At 38.8% G+C, this 21086-nt stretch overlaps 1 protein-coding gene across 1 annotated transcript in view; it reads left to right on the plus strand.

The window, feature by feature from the left end:
- Positions 1-14110: 14110 nt before the first annotated feature.
- The window catches only part of FBN2 (fibrillin 2), a 146577-nt gene continuing 139601 nt past the window's right edge, over positions 14111-21086 (plus strand). The window contains exons 1-4 of the mRNA XM_071580039.1: positions 14111-14280; positions 15160-15242; positions 18692-18790; positions 19018-19113. Of these exons, the coding sequence (XP_071436140.1) occupies positions 14111-14280; positions 15160-15242; positions 18692-18790; positions 19018-19113 (448 nt within the window). The remainder of the gene's footprint in view (positions 14281-15159; positions 15243-18691; positions 18791-19017; positions 19114-21086) is intronic.

The following is a 21086-nucleotide window of genomic DNA, read 5'->3' on the forward strand; positions in this document are numbered from 1 at the left end:
GCACAGAAAAATACTTCTGGTTTAGTGGTAAGTATAAAAAAATAATTTTGCCAGGCAGCTGAATGAAAAATGACCAGAACATGATAATCTGTTGGCTTCATAGCAGAGATACATCTTTAAAATAATGTTAAGAGATACAAACAGAGCAGCATAAGAGATAAAAAGTTAACAATAGTGACCTCATGATTTTCATCACAATTCTTAAAAAGGTTTATGGAGTTAGAAACAATGTAAGTGTGTCAGGTGTGGTGGTGGGAGATCTTAAGGAAAGGAAAAGTCTAGAGCAGGATGGAATCCTACCATGCATCCTGAGAATGAAGGAACAATTGCCATTTTAAATTTTACATGGCTAAATGAATTTTTTTGTAAGAGACTATAAAAGTTTGATTGCACTTGTAATTAACTCAAAGACTCTTAACAATCTGGAGTGGAGAATATTGCAGGATACAAAGCAAAACTTACCTTTGTTGAGGTGATGATGTGAGCTATAATGACATTATTGAAACTGCCCATGGCATGCTGTTTATGCCCTTTTGACTACTTACTTTATCCACTGGATATTTTGTAGTTAATGTCTTTGCTTTGCACTCGTCATATCAATCTGCTATAGCTGATTTTTTTCATATTTAATTAGAAGAAAAGAAAATTTAAAAAAATATTATTGTAAAATGACAAAAAATATATAGAGGTCATTATTAGGTGACAGGTGGGTAAATAAATATAGCAATTGGCTTATCTTACTATAAGAAAGAATTTCTCTTCCACTGCAGAACCATCAAAGGTAAAAAATCACCAAATTAACTTAATCTTTCTGTGTAACAAAGCTAGAGAGAAGTTGCTCTATGCATCTCTGCCAATAGTATGAAAAGTTAGATCTGAATATGCCTGAACAGGGATGAAATCTGTCCTCCCTCAACTGTATAAAATATATATAAAATGTAAATATGCATAAAAACATATAGAATAGAGACCATTTGGCAAAGGAATATACAATCAAAAAAGTGCTATTAAGATCATTAAGTTAAGGACATAGAATGGAGCCCCAAAGCTTAGGAGTGGAAATTACAGCGTATGAGAAGACAGAAGGATGCTCCAACTTCACATGGGAAGCAGCAGGGCTCTGTATCTAATTAAAGGATATAAGGTGACCAGAGAATTGGTTCCTTGCTTTTCCTGTGTGCAGAAATCAAACCTTGAAGGAAGAGGAAAGTCATGGGCATCCTCAGTTCTGAGTGATGTCTGAGCAGCACAACTTGGAGTAGCCTCTGACCACCCCTTTTGTAATGCCTGTTGTGTTTTGCTCTGCTGCTGCAAAGGCCTCTTTCTTTAGGGGATAAATACTGACTTTTGTCTTTCCCTTTTGTCTTTCCCATGTCAAAACTCTCAGTGCTACTCTCTGGATTACTAGAGAGAAATTTTCTACCCAGACACTGCCATTCAGCTTGTTACTCAAAAGCCTAAACCTGTGAGTTGGTTGATCTTGACCCACCTAAAAGACACTTCAGTTTATGCAATGACCATTTATTGAGAATGTTAATCAAATTTCCTCTCAGTTTTTGTTTGTTTTGTTTTGTTTTTAATTAAGATGATAAAGCTGACCAAAAGAGCTGCCCAGATCTTTCAAACACTGAACTGGGACTCCATTAGAACTCCCTTGTGTTTATAATTCTTTCTGTGCATGATGGACAGACTTCCAACCATCGCTGTGTTTTCAGGTGCCAGAGTCTCCTTACGAGTTCAAAGTGTACATAAAGTAAGGGATTATGAATCCAAACTGTTAAACTTATAATTCTAATTGTAAATAATGATTCCACATTGTCAGGACAAGATAAGATATTACACAAGGAGAAAATTGAGGGAAAGATTGGATACTTATGTGTTTGCACATTGTTAGATAATCAAGACTTAACTACTTTTAAGAGCTGGTAATAAAATTTGCAATGGTTAAACAAAAATTTAATTTTTTACCTTGTTTGTATTACTATTTTGCCAATGCCCTAGAGAATGATAATAACAGATTAAGGGAGTGAAGAAATTTGGATTTAAGTGACATGATATCAGCAAACAGAAAAGGCATTAAATGACTTTTTCTTCACTTACTGTAAATTTAACAAATCAGTTAACACTAATGAGAAGTAGACCCATATAGTCACACTTAGCAATTTCTGCCCTCAGTTTTGCCAACATTAATGTGGAGTGACTTGTATTGAAAAGTGTTTTTTTCTCCAAGACAGAGCAATATATCAATAGCTCATCCATGCTGTCCTTCTCCAGCAAGTATGAATTAATTGTCTGTTGACTTCTCTTGGTGTGTTTTGTGCTTTCTTTTTCCTCTCCTTTCTTCTACCTTGTTTGTATTGATGCCACTGGCAAGTCTAGAGGAAAACAATGAAAATAAGTTGGCTTGCCTTGATTTTTGATAGTTTAACTGAATGAGGCTCTGGGCTAGTTGTGATTTTTAGTCATCTTGATTTTGATGTAGAAAGAAATGAAATATTCTTTGTGTGAACAATGATTGAATGGATTTAACATTTCATGGGAAATACATCCACTTTTAATACTGGAAAGCCCAAATTCTGAGTGTTTTCTTCTTTATTTAAAGCAAATATTTGCAAGTAAGAGACAACATTCTGCATGAAAACCAAGAATTCTCACACTCTCATTATCACCACTGCCACACCACTACTGAGGGTAGAACACTGTTAAATCTTTTTCTGGAGATCAGTGTAAATTTAATCCAACTTAACTGTGTTTTTGACTGTGGGCTGCTTGCTTTTTTTTAAACACTAAAAATTTAGCTACTTCTTGCTGAAGTAAAGCCTAAACTCCCAGAAGTTTCAAGTTACAGATTTTAGGTGCATCACATTTAAGAGGATTCAGGGGGTTCTGGTACTGTGTTTCTAAAATGCCAGGAAAATCTGAGTATTCAATTAATGAAATTTTCCAAAGGAACATGTTACATTGCAGCTACAGAAAGAAAGGAAGAAAACATATCCCCTTTTCTCATTTAATGAAATGTTTGAAGAATAAGCCTTAAATTAGTCTGAGGCTCTTCCCAGAAGAATTAAATTTTCTTGATAGTTTCATGCATGGAAAAACACTCTTTATGCCAAGACAATTATGGATGCAGTCCTGTGGACATAAACCTTTTTTAAAAATGTCGGTATGTCACTGTTATTTTGAAAACAAATTAAGTCTGTTTATTTATTTATCATTTTCTTTCAGTCTCTTTGCTGAGATGCTTCTCCAGATACCTGACACTGTTTATGAAGCACAGAGAGGATTCACCTTTTCTTGCTCAGGTGTGTGTTCCAAGTTAAACAGTAACATGACCCAAGGGGTGCAGCTGGAGGGACACTTTCCTATGAGAAACATCTAATATTAGAGATAACAACTGGTCCCTTGGTACTGTAAAAAGCATAAATGACTGTTTTAAACTCAGCATCTAAGCCACATAGCTAAATTTACAATAGAAATTGTCATTGCATGCTGTCCTTGAAGCCTCTTCCCATTACTGAAGCTCATTTATAGACTAAATTAACTTCTCAGTAACAACTCTAAGCTTTCTTTCCTGATGTTGTTTGCCCAAGTCTGTTGTCAAATGGGACAAAAGTCCTTGTCAAGTGTTTTGAAATGCAATATATATCCAGATTGCTTATACAAAGACGCATTTCTTCCATTGTTTCACGGATTCCATATCCTACATAATATCAAATGTAGGTTGTGTGACCCTACTTTGCAAAATTCCTGCAGCTTGATCCCAAAATTCCAGCAGTCTCTTGATCCCAGCTCTTTGGGATCAAGAGATTGCCTGTTGTCTGTCCTGTGGAAAAAAACATTCAGACAAAATCATCCTTAAAAACCTGATATATGTCTGCATTTTTCTTGTTCTTTTTTCTCTTTTGGAAAGTATCTGTAAAACTTCCTTTCCCTTCCCTTCATTCATGTGTGTCTATATTTTTATTATGTAATAAATCCCCCTGTGAGGATTACCAGCATTTCTTCTTTTCATTCTCTCCCAGAAAATTCTTGCCTCCTTTGTATTGATTACAATATTTTTCTATCACAAAACTTGAATTCCTGTGTTCATCCCATGCCTGCAGAACACAGTCCTGATGCATTAACAAAACCCCTAGATGTCACTGTAATAATATAAAAAAAGAGTAACTTTAACTCTTGTAGCTGTAACTCTCATAGCAGAATTGTTTTGAAATTAAGATGATCTTCATTGATACTCAAGGAACTTGATAACAGATTTCAATCTATGGATAAGGGAAAAAAAGGATGTTTTTAAAGTTGCTGAACTTCAAAATATTACACTGAGGTTGAGTTCCATCTGCCTTTGCCTTTACCTGTCTGAAAAGAAGATTCTAGAAAACACTTCTACAACAGTATTGTTTCAATAAAGATAACTGAACTACAACATAATTAAAAGATATTTTATAGTGCAGCCTGAAAAGCTCTATCACTGAAGTGTTACAAGGGTTATACTGTGCAAAGTAGTTTCTAGGCTTTCCAACATGTTATTTGTTAAGTTTTCTTAGTTCTAACTGGACAGCTGATACCAAGTCCTTCTGAAAAGTATTCACATTTTACATATATAAAGCCATGTTTGTATATTTGCAAGATATAAAATTGCAAGTATATTTTCTTCCTAAGCAAAGGAGAACACCTAAGAGAATAAAACTGTTTATGTTTTTGTGTGTGCATGTTGAAAAATAAGAATCTGAATCACAAAGGCTCTGTCTCTAGATTGTGAAAAAATTATGTATGTATAAATAAATATATGTAAAAGAGATGATGCTTGAATTAGCAAAGAGAAGCCTATAACTGTTTTGCTCTGAATGCAAAATGCAGATGCAATCTGTGAAATGCTCCACTGGAGGCTGAAGGGGAAAGGGGTGTAACCAGCATTTCCTTTTCAGTCTGAAAATTTACAGGAATGCAACAGCACATCTGTATGGAATTAGTGTGGCTTCTCTCCCCAGTACATTGAGATTCATGTGACTGCAAACTGAGAGTCCATAATCTTGAGTCCAGATTTGTTTTACCTAATAAAAACATCAGGACTGATTGTACCTCAGGGTCTAATATTTAAAAAGACTGAAATTCTATTTTTAAGGAAATAAAAGCAGGCAGTTTCATAGTACTTTTAAGCATCTTTAGGTATCTGTTTAAGGGGCTGTGTGTAGCATCTAAATAGTAAACTTTAGACCTGCATTTGCAGGAACTACAGCTGCATTTGGGAGCATCAAAAATCCTTGTTTCTGGAAAGCCACATTTCTGCTCACTGCCAGTTTTATTATGAAACTTTCACTGGTGTGTGACCTATTCTTTTTTATTCCATTATTCTTATATGAAGGGCATGCTCTATGTAACATGCCATAATTACAATATGCTGACAGAGTGCTGCTGAAATACATTAATGCAAACTTTGAATTGTTCTTAGTACATGCAGTGCCATTAGATTTTTTTAAACATTCCATAATGAAAATATATATGATATATAGTGTTAGATATTGGACTTTTATAATAGGATATGTAACAGATATTTATTTCTCTATGTGCTTTGAGCATGGGCCTTTTTAAAAAATATCCTGAACAATCAGAGTTTTATTTACCAAGATTATGCTGATTTGAACCTTGCATAAATTTCGCACCAATCTGTTTCAATTTGCAGTTGAGTTAAAATTACCAGCTTTGCCTTTCATAGGTATGTGCCTAAATAAAGGAACTACCACGAGAACAATTTAGCAACATCACCCAGCAGTGTGTGGAGTCTCCCTCACTGGAGATATTCCAGAACTTTCTGGACATGATCCTGTGTCATGTGCTCTGGGATGACCTGCTGGAGCAGGAGAGGGGACCAGGTGACTCAGTGGGGTCTCTTCCAGCCTATACTATTCTGGGATTCTATGAATTTACCATTTGCATGTGTCTTACAGCAGGTAATGAGCCAAAGTCTACCTGTGTTTATATTCCATGAAGCTATTTTAATTTGGTAAAAATAAATCTTTTTTTATACTATGCAAAAACAATCATAGAGTTGTTAAGGCTGGAAAAGTTGTCTGAGGACATTGGATCCATCAGAGAGGAATAACACGAAACCAACACCATAGAAAAATGTTATAGACTGTTTTGTTCAGAATTATTGATATTTAGGTAATTATACTGCTTAGTTTGGGGCTTATCAGAGATTCTTGGGACTGCTGGCAAGATTGCTTTACTTTTGCGATTCCACAGGGCAAGAAATATTTATTAAAAGGAGAGACCATAGGCTTTAAGCAGTGATACAGCCAGAAGAATGGTCAACACCTTTACATGAATTATGGAATTCAGGTAAACTAGAACTTGGCTGCAGCTCTTAAAGATGCTCCCAACTCATCCTTGTTGTCTTTAAAACTTTTTATCTTCACATGGACATGCAGGAACACGGGAATATAGAACAGAGTATGTCAAACATGATCTCTGCTTTTACAGATTCCACATTTATGGTGCAGCACTCACGAGCTCGTGGTAGCAGCAGCTTTTGGAACTTCACCGCTGGTTGAAGCTAATAAAACTGTGTCAGTGCACAAATAAACCGTGTGCATGTTGTTAGCACACTGCGTAATAAATACTATTTATGCTTTCAGATGGATGAACAGCTACAGGAATGTGTATTTGACCACATTATCTCAGTGAGACTTAGGACAGTGCAATCCTCCCTTTCTAAACATGCTGAAGAGAAGCTAAGTTACAAAATAATGCTTAGAGGTACCTATAAAAACAACTATTTAAATAATACAGGTGTAAAATTAATGTGTTTCAATAACTAGAACCACGTAGTCCAGGGTTTAATGCCAGATGAAGCTTTTCCTGAGTAACTGAGCCCTTTTCTCTGCTCCACCTACAGACTCTCCAGTGCAGACCTTCTAGAATGAAGATAAATCAAAATAATAATGAACTATAGATATCTTGCTGATCAGGGAACTACTGTATCAGCTAAGTGATTTTTTTTCATGGATGAAACAGAATATCTGTTGTGGTTTATATTTGTTTAACTTCATTAGATTTAACATAGACACTGAGGTGATTGAGCTTTACATAGGGATAGCATCAACCTCCTGTTTTATTTAAGACATATATACAAATCTTATTTCCCTTGCTAATTCTTGAACATAAAATTCTACATCTAGGAAAAAGAAGATAAAATACTTAATTTGTTGGTTTGTTTCCCTTCTTGAACTTCTTGCTTTTAATGACAGATTTCAGAGCTTAAAATAGGATTTGATTACTGGTAGCTGAGATGTGTAAATTAGGAACATTTCAATCTTGTTTGTTTCCACTTCAAAAACCCAAATCAGTACAGAGCATCCAACCTATGTCTCCCATGCTAAAAAACAAACAAAAAACCAAAAAAAACCCACACCAAAATCCACCAAATAATACAATCTGTTGCTGACAAAACAGTGAAATCAGCCCTGCAAGGAAGCACTAAAACATTCTTCCATGATTACCTTTTTATATGTATCATACAGATAAGGTAATAAAGAATTGGACATTCAAAACTGGTTCATCTTTTTTGTAGCTGAAGCATTGTAGCATTGAAGGGTCTTTTGTTTAATTGCATGGAACAATCCTTTCATGACATGTTTCGATACAATGATGGCTTTTTTTGCTTTTTTTCAAATTATTGTCTTATGTCCTAAGAATCTTCCTGTTTCATTTTATCAATCCCACTTACTGGTTTCATCCCTTCTTTTCAATAAGCTTCAGTTAACATATTATTTCTTCCTTAAGCAGGGCAGCATCACTTACTTTGAAACCGCGGCTAAAGTATTTTTGAATTTTATAAATCAAAGAATTACAGAATCAGCTGGGTTGGAAGAGACCTCTGGGATCATCAAGTCCAACCCTTGATAGATCTGAAACTCTGTGGAATGATTTATCTACATGTTGTGTGTGCAAGGGACTTTATGTGTAGGGGCAATAGCTGAGATTTAAAAATAGAGTGAATTAGTCAAAAATATCCATCAAATTTTCTTCTTAAATGGCTGCAAGACCCTTTATGTGCATTGAAATTTTACAGATGAGCACAGACAAGCAGGAGATCATAACTATTTACTTATTTCTTTTGTACTGAAAATAAATATTGGAATAAATTGGTTCTATCGCTTTCTGCTTACTAGTTTTTATTTGTTGTTTACCAAATTATGGGCATATACAAAATCTCTGCCTAAAGAGTGGGGTAAAAAAAGAAAATTAAGCCAACTAATCTAATTTCCTGGACTGAAATAATGCTGAAAAAGAAACAATTCAAGTTTCCATGTGAAAACAAGAGCATCAAAAGCAACCAATAGAGACGTCTCAAAAGCAAGCAAGACATGGGCAGAGAACAAAGCAGATAGATTGAATAAAAAAGTAGATATTTTCTACCTGATTTAAGTAATACTTTTGAAACAGTCTCAACTGACATTCTTTTAAGTAAGCAAAAAAAAGTCCCAGTCTAGAGGTAAATATTTTGTACTTTATTTAATTTGCAAATTAATCTAATCTGGAGGTAGCACAACTACACTGAAGGACAGGATTAGAGTTCAGAATGGTCAGGTAAATTAGGTAAGTGGTAAAAAGGAAAAAAAGCAAAGGTAAAAACAAACAAAGAGTACACAGCTGAATAAATTGAAACACAAGTGTTTTTATATTTAGGTGTCACTCTTGTAGGAAAAGATTGAAGTGTATTAGAATGCTGTAAGTTGAGTAATAAAATCAGTATTATTTTGAAAATTACAAGGACCATGTAGTCTATGTATGTTACTGATTTTAGGCTGCATGAGTGATGAATGAGTGACTCTGTCCTCTCTGATGAGCACAAGCACAGCTCAGCTAGAGAATTGCTTTGAGCTTTGAGCACTTCACTTGAAGAAAGAGATCCAACCAGTAGAAAGAATCAAGGCAACAAGAACAAGTGCAGATCTGAAAAGTCTGAAAAAAACCCAGGCTGGCTTAGTCGGGGAGGAACAAAAGCCAGAATGACACTCTTCAAACATGAAGCATATAAGAAGATGCTTGAAGCAACAAAACTGATGTTTAAAAGTAAAAGGGTTCCCCTTGGATGTTTGCCAGATTTTTCAGTGGTAAATTCCTGGCACCTGTAGCAGATCACCTGCAGCTCTGCACAATTCCTGTACTTTAGGCTCAGGTTAAGGGGTCAATTTGTTTACCATACAGGCTGTGGTTGGGTTTTCTTTTTGCTTCACAGCAGAGAGGATTAATCAAATGAATTTCCAATGTCTTTTCTAAAAGTACTGTTAAAATAAATCTTATGGTGAAGATAGTGAAGAAATTTACCACATGAAGGCTGGACACTCACTGAAAATGTGAAGATGGAGTTCAGTCCAGTGGGGAAGAGGTGAAAAAAGGAGAGGAGAGAGGAGAGCTGAAAAAAAGCAGAGAGAGGGAAATTCTGTAGACAGAGAAATCTCTATTAGCACTAATCTCAGACAGATTTATACAGGTTAAGCCCAGAAAGGAGGGGGCAGCAATAAATAAGGTGCAAAATTAGACTCATGGAATCAGTTTTTCATCTGAGTAGATATTACAGCTTGAATGTACTTCTGGGGAAGTTACAAAGCTGAGCAAGAAAAAAATTATGAAACAGTGTTGTTTTGGAGTTTGGTTTATTTGTTGGGGTTTTTTCCGCATGGAGGAAAAGGATTAGTTTAAGAGGACAACTCCAAACCCTCAATTTTTACAATATTTATTTGAACATAACAAGTAAACACATGCAAGAAGATGTCGGGAGGACAGGGTGATATGTGAGACTTGTTGGAGGAGAACAGTGTATCAGAAATGAGAGATGTTTTAAAGTCATCAAAATACAGATAGAATTCCACTCAGATGCCTCAATTCTTACAAAATATGAGTTTTGTTCTGGCCCATTTTCCGTAGGATTTATACATGGGCACCTCTGGATCTATTTGGAATCAATAGTTATTTTGTAATTTGCTTTACTAAAAGTGAAACAAAAGAGGAAAGATTGAAACGTACTTCACAGCCAGGCCTTTCTACAGGTTTGTAACTGCACAATTTAACATTTCCCAGTACTTTCTATTCTGCTCTGCCACATTTAAAAAATGTTCACGTTTGGCATAGTCCAAATTCGTGGTGGTAAGAAGTCATGTGAAAGCATTTTCCCTCCTGTCAGAATGAGATATACCAAATTAATACCGATTAATATGCTTAACAAGTAAGGAACTTGGTTGTACAGAGCAGGTCAGTTGTGTGTAGGTTGGAACTTGAGTAATTAGATAAGGAGTAAGACAAAGCATCCTGTACCTGAAAGTATCTCAAATGATTGGATCTGGACACTCTGGTCTTGTAACTGGTGCTTGGTAATTAACACTGAAAAGAGAGTGTTGTGTTCCTAAAATGTACAAAAACACAAATTCTTTAATGATATCATGAAAAAAATCAAACAAATTACATAAAGCAAAGAAAAAAAACCTTTATCCTACTGTAAAACCCTCTAAGACAAGTATGTTCTTTTATATTATGTGTTGTAATTTATGTGACTTACTAACTTTAACAGAAAACTTTCTGTAGGACATGACAAGCCTAAATAGATTTAGCTCCTCTAATGCTGTATAAGGAAAATAACATGACAACAGTTTGTCTGGCAGCATCAAGAATTAAAAAATGAATTTTTTTAATCTGACATTCACTTGTAATTTGTATTTTTTATACATCCACCATGGTGTGCTTCTAGTGGCTCAAGTAATGAATAGTTGAGAATGTTTTTAATCTGAAATGTTGCCCCGAGAGACATAATTTTTAGCACTGTAAGAAATTATTTACACCCAACAAGTCTCTTTTAGTTGGATCCTACATTACCAAAGTGATTATCCACGCTTTTACTTTGTTTCAAAATGCCAAAACAGTATGATTGCCTTTACTTGAAACTAACCTACACCCTTGTTTGGGAAGAAAAAAGTCAATCACATGGGAAAAGCCTGGATTAAAAACCAGTCTGCACTAGGGGCTTTTCTCTGGAAATATTTGTTCTTGGTAGATGTACACTTGCAGGTTTCCTAAACATCCACTATATATAACATTTTGATCAATTTTTGTTGGAACTGGTCACACTCAAAGTGAAAGTTCAGCAAGAGCAAAATAGTCATAATTCATCCTTCTGCATCAGTTACATGATGTCGACATACCTTGATATGCTCTGTGAAAGCAGCTTTTCTATTTAATAACAGGTAGGGAATAGATGGGAAAGAATCTCTGGCATCAGCAAATTCAAATGCTTTTTGAAACGTGGGGGACATAACCTACAGTATCTTTCCTAAAGAAGTCTACTTTCATCCCAAAAGTACCTACAGTTTTAGGTTCTGCTTTCTCTAATGCAAGGCTGTGCTTCTGTCTTACTTAAGAAACTCTTCATTGTAGCACTAATTCATCACATTATACTTATTTTCCATTATTTCTTTCATTTTTTTAAGAGAACTGAAAAACCCCAAACCTTTTAGCAGTTATTTTCTGTCCTTTACTGTAGTAGTGTCCTTCATGGACAGGTATTCCAATTGTAACACATTCAGTTCTATCATGAATAACCAGAACACAGTAATTATTTTAGATCATGTCTGATCGGTGCTTTGTGTCCATAGAAAGTGTTTTTGTTTCCCTTTCTAACAAAGAGAGCTTTCTTAGTAAGCATTAATTTCTAAGCACATTTACACAAAGCATTTTTATCACAAACTTATCAAAAACAAGACACCTTGCCATTGAATTTTTTGTAGTTTTTGTGCTAGTTCCTCTCAAAAATCTAGAAAGGGTCTACTGCGTCTCCTCTGGTTTGAGTGCCAGGAGTTCTCTTGGGTCTCACAAATCATTTGACAGATCACTGGTAGCTGCTGACTTTGCTTTTGTTCCTGTGCTCTGTATCTAGAGTTTCAAAGTATGTATCTCTTGGCTTTAAATCCCAACTTTTCCCTGCCTAATTTCTAGCCCACCCCTGCTGTGTAATTGTTTAGCTGTGTTTGGTTTTGTTTTGGTTTGTTTCTTTGGGATTTTTGTGTTATTTGTTTCATAGCTTTTTTTTCCTTTAAGATTTTCTAGTTTTGTCTTTTTTCAGATGTGCTGTGTTTAACTTCTGGGAATTGCCTCTTTATCGCTCTGATTCCTGATACCCAAGGCTCAAAGCTTATCTCAGATCAGTTCTTTTTATTCCTTGTAGCCTGCCTCCTTAGTCTTTGCATTTTCTGCAGATAGCTATGCACCCAAACTAGCATAGAATCCTTCTTTCTCCCTGACTTTTTAGTAGCATTTAATTCATGACAGGTTTAACAGCTTCTGTTTTGAAGAACAAAAAACCATGTGGCTTACACTCAGGAGGTTTCTGAACTATTCTACCCAGTTGTCTTCACTAAATAGTTCTCTCATTAAATACCTCCCTGAATTTCTCAAGATCTTTGAAGACCCAGATCATCCCATGCAAAATTACCTTTGCTAACCTTACAAAATTAAACAAAATCAGTTTCTGATCTGTCAGAACACAGATCTGTAAATGGAGCCCCTGTTTAAGTACTGGACCATCAAAGCAGGGCAGTGACTTGAACAAGAAAGTGGCTTCACAGCCTCTTGCCTAGTGGGTTCTATTACTGAGATAACAAAACACAGTTACTGCTTCTCACTCCAGAATTAGAAGTGACTGATAATACACACATGGAGCCAAATGAAGCTGTTATGTGTTTTTGTTTTTAAGAAGTTTCCTGGTTGCCACAGTATGCCAGAGGCTGTATGGTGAGATGTTCATCCCTGCAGCTGCAGTTCAAAGGGATGAATCTCAGATGACAGAACCCGATTGTGCCCTGCTATCAGAATGACCCCCAGCCAACACTCGGGGACTTTCAGCAGGGCTTTTGTTTGCTTTTTTACAGGAGGCAAAGTCTTCAGGCACTTCTAGGCGTGCTTTTGGCCTTAAAAATAAGCAGGAAATTAGCCACGTTGGGTTGAGATGGTTATGTAGCCACAAACAGCAAGTAGAAAAGTAGTACAACTTTTAGGTGTGAACTTTTAAGAACTATTCCTGCGGGCAACTGCAAATTTATCCAGTACCACAGGTACTTTGCTCTTGGTGTTTTCAGGTGTTCTGGAGAAATACCTCAACTTACCGACACAAACACCAATACATGGGGCTGAACTTGTCCGGGAAGGAGCTCTGAGGTCCCTCGGCTCTGCCCGGGGTTCCTAAGGCTCATCCTGTGTCCCGGACCAGCACTTTCTTTGGGAGTGACCCCGGGTGCTTTCCCCCAGGAGGGTTTTGCCGACCAGCCCCGCTGCACAGGCGGGCTCGTATCCATTTCACGGCGCATCTCCCAGAGGTTTGGAGAGGGCGAGGGACCCCAAGGAGTGCTCAGCACTCCGTCTGGGATCAGCTCTACCTGCACCGCTGCCCCCGACCCCTCGGCTCTCCCGCAGCCCCCTGCCTCCGCCCCCTCCTCTCCCCTCCCTCCCCTCCCTCCCCTCCCCATCCCTCCCTCCCCTCCCTCCCCTCCCCATCCCTCCCTCCCATCCTATCCCATCTCATCCCACCATCCCCTTTTCCCGGCCCCTACAGCAGCCCCACGTGTGCGCCCCCTCCGCCCCATCCCCATCCCCATCTCCATCCCCGGGCCACCGGCCCCGCCTCCGGGTACCTCCCGCTCCGCCACCCCGTGTGAGCCCGCCCCTGGTGCTGGGCAGGGGCTCTTCGCTCTCCCCTCGGGTTTGTTCTGGCACATTTATTTAGGCGCGGTTCATTATCATCTTATTTTTGTAGGGGGCAAACTCAGCGCGGCTTTCTTGGATTTCTTCTTGCGGCGGCGGCGGGGAAGAAAATCCCAACCTACTCGGCTTCTTTGACTGTTTTTTTACCCCTCCACCCCTCAGGGGGGTGTGCGGTGCCGGGGGTGCGCCACGGGGACCCCGCATCCCTCTGCGGGCATCACCGCGCCCCACTGCCCGCCGGGCAGGCTGGGGAGGGCAGGACCAGGAATTTTGCTGCTGGAAGCTTCCCCTCGCCCAGGAGCAGAGCCCAGCCCACCGACAGCCGTGCAGGACCGGCGCTTCCCGCCGGGATAGCCGCAGGATGGGGAAGCGGCGTTGGCTCTGCTGCTTCTCCCTCCTGCTGTGGCTGGGCTGCCCGGCGCTCCAGCAGCAGCAGCACCGACGGGCTCTCCGCGCTCCGGGAGCAGCGGACGGCGCTGGAAGCGCTGCCGGGCGCGTCCGCCGGCGGGGACAGCAGGATGCGCTCCGAGGGTAGGGATGTGCCGCATTTCCCCGCCCGAAAACCCCTTTCCCCGCTGCCTCTTCGGTCCTTTTCCACCGAGCATCTCCACGTCTGTGGTCCTCGCGTGTCCCCCCTGTGCATCGTGCCCCTTTGTGTGGTTGAGGGGTTGCGGTCCAGCTGGGCTGGGTGGTTGGTCCTTGGCGATGGTCTCCTAATTAGTGCGATTTAATTAAAAGCAGACGTTGTGTGGGGCTGCATTGCAGCCAACAGATGGACCACGCTGGGCTTCTTGATCCGGTGTGTTAGGATGTTAAGATACGCTGACATTCACTGGATTTTGGCTTCTGTGAAGAAATGATGCAAAGTCTGTGGTGAAGGGGGTTTGGTTTTTTTTTTTGTTTGATTGGTTTTGTTTGGTTGCGTTGGTTTGGTTTTTTGTTTTCCGTTTTGTTTTTGTTATTTTTTTAAAGTTTTGGAGAGTTCTTTGTCTTTTGAATTACTTTCTGTATCTTTATGACCAAGCATCCCTTCAGTCTTGTATCAGATGTCAACAGGAAGCCCATTTTTACAGTAAGGGTTCTAAGACCGTGCTTGAATGCAGATGCAAACTCATCCCTTCCACACCCTCAGTAGTTCCTATAGGGGTGAATCTGGCCTGTTTTTGCCTCATGTGCCTCTCCTCTTTATATTAACCATTTGAACTAATCCAAAAATTAAATGCCTTGTAACTTCTTGTGGTGGAGGAGGATTCTGTTCCTTTGGGGAGGACTTTTTTTGTAGACAACTTTACTGTTCACTTTGGGTTTAATGCATCTGAATTCTTCCTTTATGTGTACATAAAACTTTAAATTCTTTTTACAGTGGTTTGTACTTTTATTTATACATTTATTGGTTTGTCTGTGTTACAGACCAAATGTGTGCGGCTCTAGATTTCATTCATATTGTTGTCCTGGATGGAAGACACTCCCTGGAGGAAATCAATGTATTGTTCGTAAGTGTCTGACTTCAGGCTCTAGGGCTAATAATAAAAGTAAATACTCCTCTGTGGTTTATTGCTCTGTTCAGTATGAGAAAAGATAATTCACTTGTGTTTTTTTCTCTTATTTTTAAAAAGAAACAGAAAAGAAAAAAAAAGACGGATTTACAGGTCTTCATTCTTTGTAGTCAAAGGGTTGCCCAATTACTCTTTTCTCTGGTATGATCTTAAAAGATTATATCTCCACCTAGTTTTTTAGAAGAATATGACAGTGAAGGAAAAAGGAAAAAATCCTCCTCGAATCAAATAATCAATTATAGTAACATGGATTAAAAAAACCTCAGGAGGTCTTGATATAAAGCAAATCAGATCAGAACTTGTCTGAAACTTTCATGCTAGCTTGGAGTTACAGTCAAATGGAAAGCTTTTTTCCCTCTGGGGTGCTTCTTCTCTTGCCTGTCATTTTCAGTTATGTTTTAATAGTTGTAAACCATGTAGACTCTGATTGCTGCCTGGTCATGGTGGGTGCTGTGCTGACAGATGTGGCTGCTGACATACATGGGTTGGCAAAAGAAGAAAAGTGTTGGGGAATGTTTGCAGTGCTCTGGTCAGGGATGTTATCTCTGTTGAAATAGAGAATTAAATTTAAATTTCTGTCTGTTGGGTAGATAGTAGGCAAATGCTTCTTTCAGCCCTTAAATTTTCATGTGTGTTCCCATTCCTTCTAGCCTGTCAGTGTCTCTTTTCCTAATAAGTAGGTTCTGCTTCAGAATTCAGGTTTCAAGAAGATACTGCCTTTTACATAAGCAGTGGAGGTTTTTCTGGTACTCCATCTAAAAAACTGCAGACATGCAGGACAAAAATGGGGAAGAAAGGGGTGGTAAGCGAAAGTCTGCCAAACTTTTGACTTTTGGTGGCTTTTGGGCTGTTGCTTTTTGATTTTGGACTCTCTATGTGTTCACGTCTATGCATTTTACGTAAGTAAATTTGCCTTGCTGATACTGATGATAACTGTGCCAGGTATCACTGATTTTTATCTAAAGTTGACCTGGCATTTCCCGTGAAAGGACAAACACGTCATTCAGAGGAAGATACTTGGATCAATGCCCCTGTGGAATAAGAGGAGTTCCTCAAAATGTTCGGTTCACGTTTATCAGCTCTTTCAACACTGGCTTACTTTAATGTAAACCAGAGTTTTTAATAAGGGTTTAGGCTGCCTATTTCAATCCAGCCAGGTGTCTGTCTCAAATGAAATTAGGTGCTTTCAGAAATCCTTATAAACTACCTTTAAGTTGTGACTCCTAGTGACTCTTAAAGGTCTTGGTCTCAGGTCTGGCCACATCCAGAATAATCTTTGGCTTATTTTTCATTTATGTGCACAAAGCGTATCTTTTACCTCCTTCTTACCTACTGGAGTCTAATTGCAGCTCTCTAACACATTTGAAGGGTGAATGATTTTGCCAGACCATCTACAGGATTGTCTGTAACACTTCTCTGTTTGTGTTTTGGTCAAGGGTCAAGATCACATTGAAGGTTTGTTGAGATGATGTTCGCCTTAGCAAGACTTGTTTATCTAGACAAAGCTTCCTGCACAGGGTGCTTGACAAGCTGTCAAACTTCTTATCAGAGATGTGTTGATTATAATAAGTGTAGATTGTAATTGGTGATTTTACAGCAGTAGTTCATGAGGAGAGGTCTGTGACCCAGTAGTAGGTGAAGAGGAAACCATTCTCACCTGACAGTGTTTCCAGTTCATTATGTGATGGTGATCTGTGACATATGTATGATTAAAAGTGATCTTTTATCTAAAAACCAAACGTCTGCTTAGGTTTTCTATTTCTTCATAAACTGTACTGATGAAAGCATATTTAGAATATGCTCTAAGGTCTAGGGCTTTCAGTTGATAAAATATTACTCCCTTGTAGATAATAAATAAATTAACCAAAGGGTCTAAATATAAACCTTGCTTTATTGGGAGATTGAGCTGTGTTGTATAAAGATGGACTGAACAGCAATATATGGAAAACAGCCCCATATCCTGTGCTTTTCAAGTGCTCAAAATCCAAGTCCCATTTCTCACTTTTACCTCTGCTAATGGCAAAAGTATTTCATGTCAGTCAGTGGTTTGTCTCTAATTTTAGCTAAACAGCAAAATCACACAACTCTTTCACCTCTCATACCTTCATATTTAGGGCATAGTTGTAGAGGAATTTAATCACAAATGTCGATGATGCATGTTACATCTTTTGGATGCCTAAAGAGTGGTGCCCGTGGACCAGTAGCGTGACTTTGTCTACTCCACTCTCATAAAGAAAATATGGCCTTTATTTGAGTAGGTAAAGGATGTGGGTTTTCCAGGTCTGGTTTGCATTGGTTTGGTCACATTTGGCATCAGTACAGAGCTTTTACTTTAGTGCAGGAAGGGTAAGAAGGTGAGAGAAGATTTTGCAGGTGGCCTGTTTGAATTCTGTGATGGGTCAAGGAAACAATTTATTTTCTTATGGGAATTGTGCCACAATTATGTACATTTTTATAAATCACAAGCACAAGCTTTCTGGGGAAAGTCGTAGTTTTGTTTGCTGTTTTTTACATATATAGCCAGGTGGGGTTGTTTTTCTTTCCTTTTAAAGTATATAGACAGGGATTTTTTAGGTAGCTACTATTTTCTTGCCAGGTTATCTGCTAAGGGTATTTATTCCATTCAGTGCTCCTTCAGTGGAGATGTGCTGCCAGATTATTTAGTTCTCTCAAACCCTTAGAGTTATTTACAAAGAAATTGTGATTCTGGCTTGTTTTTTTGCTTTGCAAGCTCTCTCTCTCTCAATATATGTTCTTCTGAAGTCCTTCTGTGCTGTGCTGGCTCATAATATTTCAATCTTTCTTTTGATGCTTTTGGTAGTCCAGCTGCTCTGCAAAGTCCAGCATTTGGATGTTGACTTTTCACAAAACTGTTTTGTGTAAAGTGTGGGTAATCTTAGAAAAATTGAAAAATACCCTAAAATGCCTTTAAAATAGCTATTATAAGAGTGAAGCCACAGCATAAACTGCCATTTTTGTTGTTTGTATCCATTTAAATCTTGGATTCTTCGTAACACTTTCTGCAGGTTTTGTGGTCTAAAATAAGTAATTTTAATAATTGCAACTTACTTTTGGATGTATGGCTGGTATTTCCAGTTACTGAAAGGGTTGATTACCTGGTTCCAGTGCTCAGATCAGTGTTTGAAAATGCCATAATTGATTGTCTTTAAATTTGTCAGACACTGATTATGCCAAAATTAGGTTTGCTTTATTTCACTTACTGTTGCTTTTGCATGTGTATTAACTGTCCCAATGAACTGAGCTTTCAAGTGTTAATTAGTTGGGGCTTTTGTAATAGAAGCTGTTAATATATTTTTATCTTTTTTTTCCCTGTAGTTTAAGGTTACTGTTAATCACCATCACTGTCATTTTCTGTTCTTCCTCAGCAATTTGTAGAAATAGCTGTGGTGATGGATTTTGTTCCCGTCCTAACATGTGCACTTGTGCCAGTGGACAGATATCACCTACGTGTGGATCGAAATCTAGTAAGCACTTACTGTATTTTCATTAGAGATTTAAAGTAATTCCCTTTTAACCCTCAATTAAAACCCACCAACTTCTCCAAAGGTAGCTTGTCATTACTGCATGGACGAATGTTGTGCCTGTTTAATCTGCGTAACAAACAGAAAAGAAAAAAAGTGTTAAAAGAATTAAGCAAGTTGAAATGCAGGTGTGTGGTACCACTTACGTGTCTCTCTGGGCTCGGCTCTAGTCCAGCAGTGCAGCATCAGGTGCATGAATGGAGGGACGTGCGTGGACGAGCGATGCCAGTGCCAGAAGGGCTACGTTGGGACTCACTGTGGGCAGCGTAAGTCATTCCTGCATCTCTTCCACCTCAAAGTGAGGCCCCATCATTTCTGCAAGTCAAGCCTTCTCACCTGAGTTAGAGTGGGAGAATGAAAAAAAGCCAGAGTGCTGAAATGTAATGAAATATCCACAAGAAATGTTGGCTTGGGGTATAGTGTTTGGCTGGATGGCTTTTCATTCATGAAGTGCATTTTGGTTCTCTTGTGCTGGTTTAAAGGTAAACTGGCAGGAGAAACAAACCCAATACGAAAGAGATTATGAGTCAGAGTTACAATTTAATAAAAATATTACAATAAATGCAATGGCACAAAGAGAAATTAGTTTTAACCCACAAACCCAGCAGTGTAACCCAGCCCCGTGGGGCACAAACACAGTGGGGTTTGGTGGCCCCTGTTCTGAGCCCCACGTGGTTCCTTCGAGTCCAGAGTAAAAGGAGGTGAAAAACCTGTTGGTGCAGATGATGGCACAGTCTGGTGGAGAGTGGTGGTCGCAGTCCTGTCAAGGTTCTGCTCCTCCTCTGGATCTGGCAAATGGTTCCCCAAGTCCCAAAAGCCTCAAGATTCTCTCCCCTCAGGTGCAGGTGGGAGCCCCCAGTCCCTCCCCCAGGGCAGGGAGTTCCACACTGAGGGATCTGACTCTGGCAGTCAGGGGGGATTTTGGAATGGTTGCTGGCCCATGAGCAGAGCTGAGCCCTCAGGTGGGTGTGGAGGTGCCAAGGACTCCCTGGAGGGCAGTTCTCCCAGCTCCTCTGCCAGGCTTCTTTCCCAGCCAGCTCCCAGCCTGAGGGGTCAGGTGTGCCCTGGGCAGCTGCTGCCAATGGGCCATTGGGAACAGTTCCTGGGCAATGGCCCAGAGGGTTTAGAATGCACAGCTTGGTCACACCCACACAGTGATAAACTGGTCCCAGCTTGCTGAACTAGGACATCTCTAAAATTAAAATTAGAGATCAAGTTCACCAAACATTTTTGGAGGATACTTGGGGAACAATGTCACTGTACATCCCACTTTTCATACCAGATGATCACTGATTTGTCATTCTCATTAACAAAGTTTCTCTGTCTCAGGATAGCAGTCTCACTGCTGGGTTAAAGCATGTTTTCCTGATTTCTGCTTCTCCAAGGAGTAAAAGATGACATACAGTTCCAAGCTTTTGGATACCTTTTTGGGTTGTCAGACAAGACAGAAAGTCCATTATTTGCTGTACAAATTGAGCAAACAGCAGAAGTCATTAAAAGCTGCAGTCATGAAGAAAGACTGAAAGTGTATACTGAGGCCAGCTGACTGCTAATTAGCAGAGAAATTATTGCTGAAGGTAGTCTGAGGGAACTAGTGGCAAACAAAGGGCAGCTATGCAAAGAAGAGTTAGACTGCGTAGTATGGACATGCTTTTGCCTTAATAGTTTTTGAAAATTCTGGAAAGCAGTTTTGTTCTTGCTTTATTTCTAACTGGAGAAAACTCTCTGAAATTTTAGCAAATAATCATAATACTAAACTGTGACCAAAGTCACAGTGAAATTTACTATGAAGAGTTGCTGGCTCCTTCCTGCTTGTTTTAAAGGATTGGGTCAACAGCTGAATGCTCTGAAAAGAGGCGTATTTCCAGTGAATAAATAGAAAGATGATTGAATTTTCAAATGGTAACCCTGAAATGATCCAGAAGATCTGAACACAGTCTCAGTGTATAGGACAGTTAAAATATCAAGTAAGATTGGATATTTGTTTTCTAGACAATGTAAGCATGTTTTTATTTCCATTTAGTAAAATGTGTCTTGTATATATTGTAGTTAATTGTCTGACTAAAGTGTCACTGTCCATTAACTCAGTAAATGCAACACATGGAACAAAGTATCTTTGTTTTATTCATAAGGCATCCTTTGTCAGTAAAAAGTAATTTAGTTTTGTGGTTCTTGGTAAGAAGTAAGACTTTATCACATTTCCACACAACAGTATATATTATTTTTTCCCATTATTATA

This window comes from Pithys albifrons, chromosome Z, assembly GCF_047495875.1.
Source record: "Pithys albifrons albifrons isolate INPA30051 chromosome Z, PitAlb_v1, whole genome shotgun sequence".
Classification (NCBI taxonomy): domain Eukaryota; kingdom Metazoa; phylum Chordata; class Aves; order Passeriformes; family Thamnophilidae; genus Pithys; species Pithys albifrons.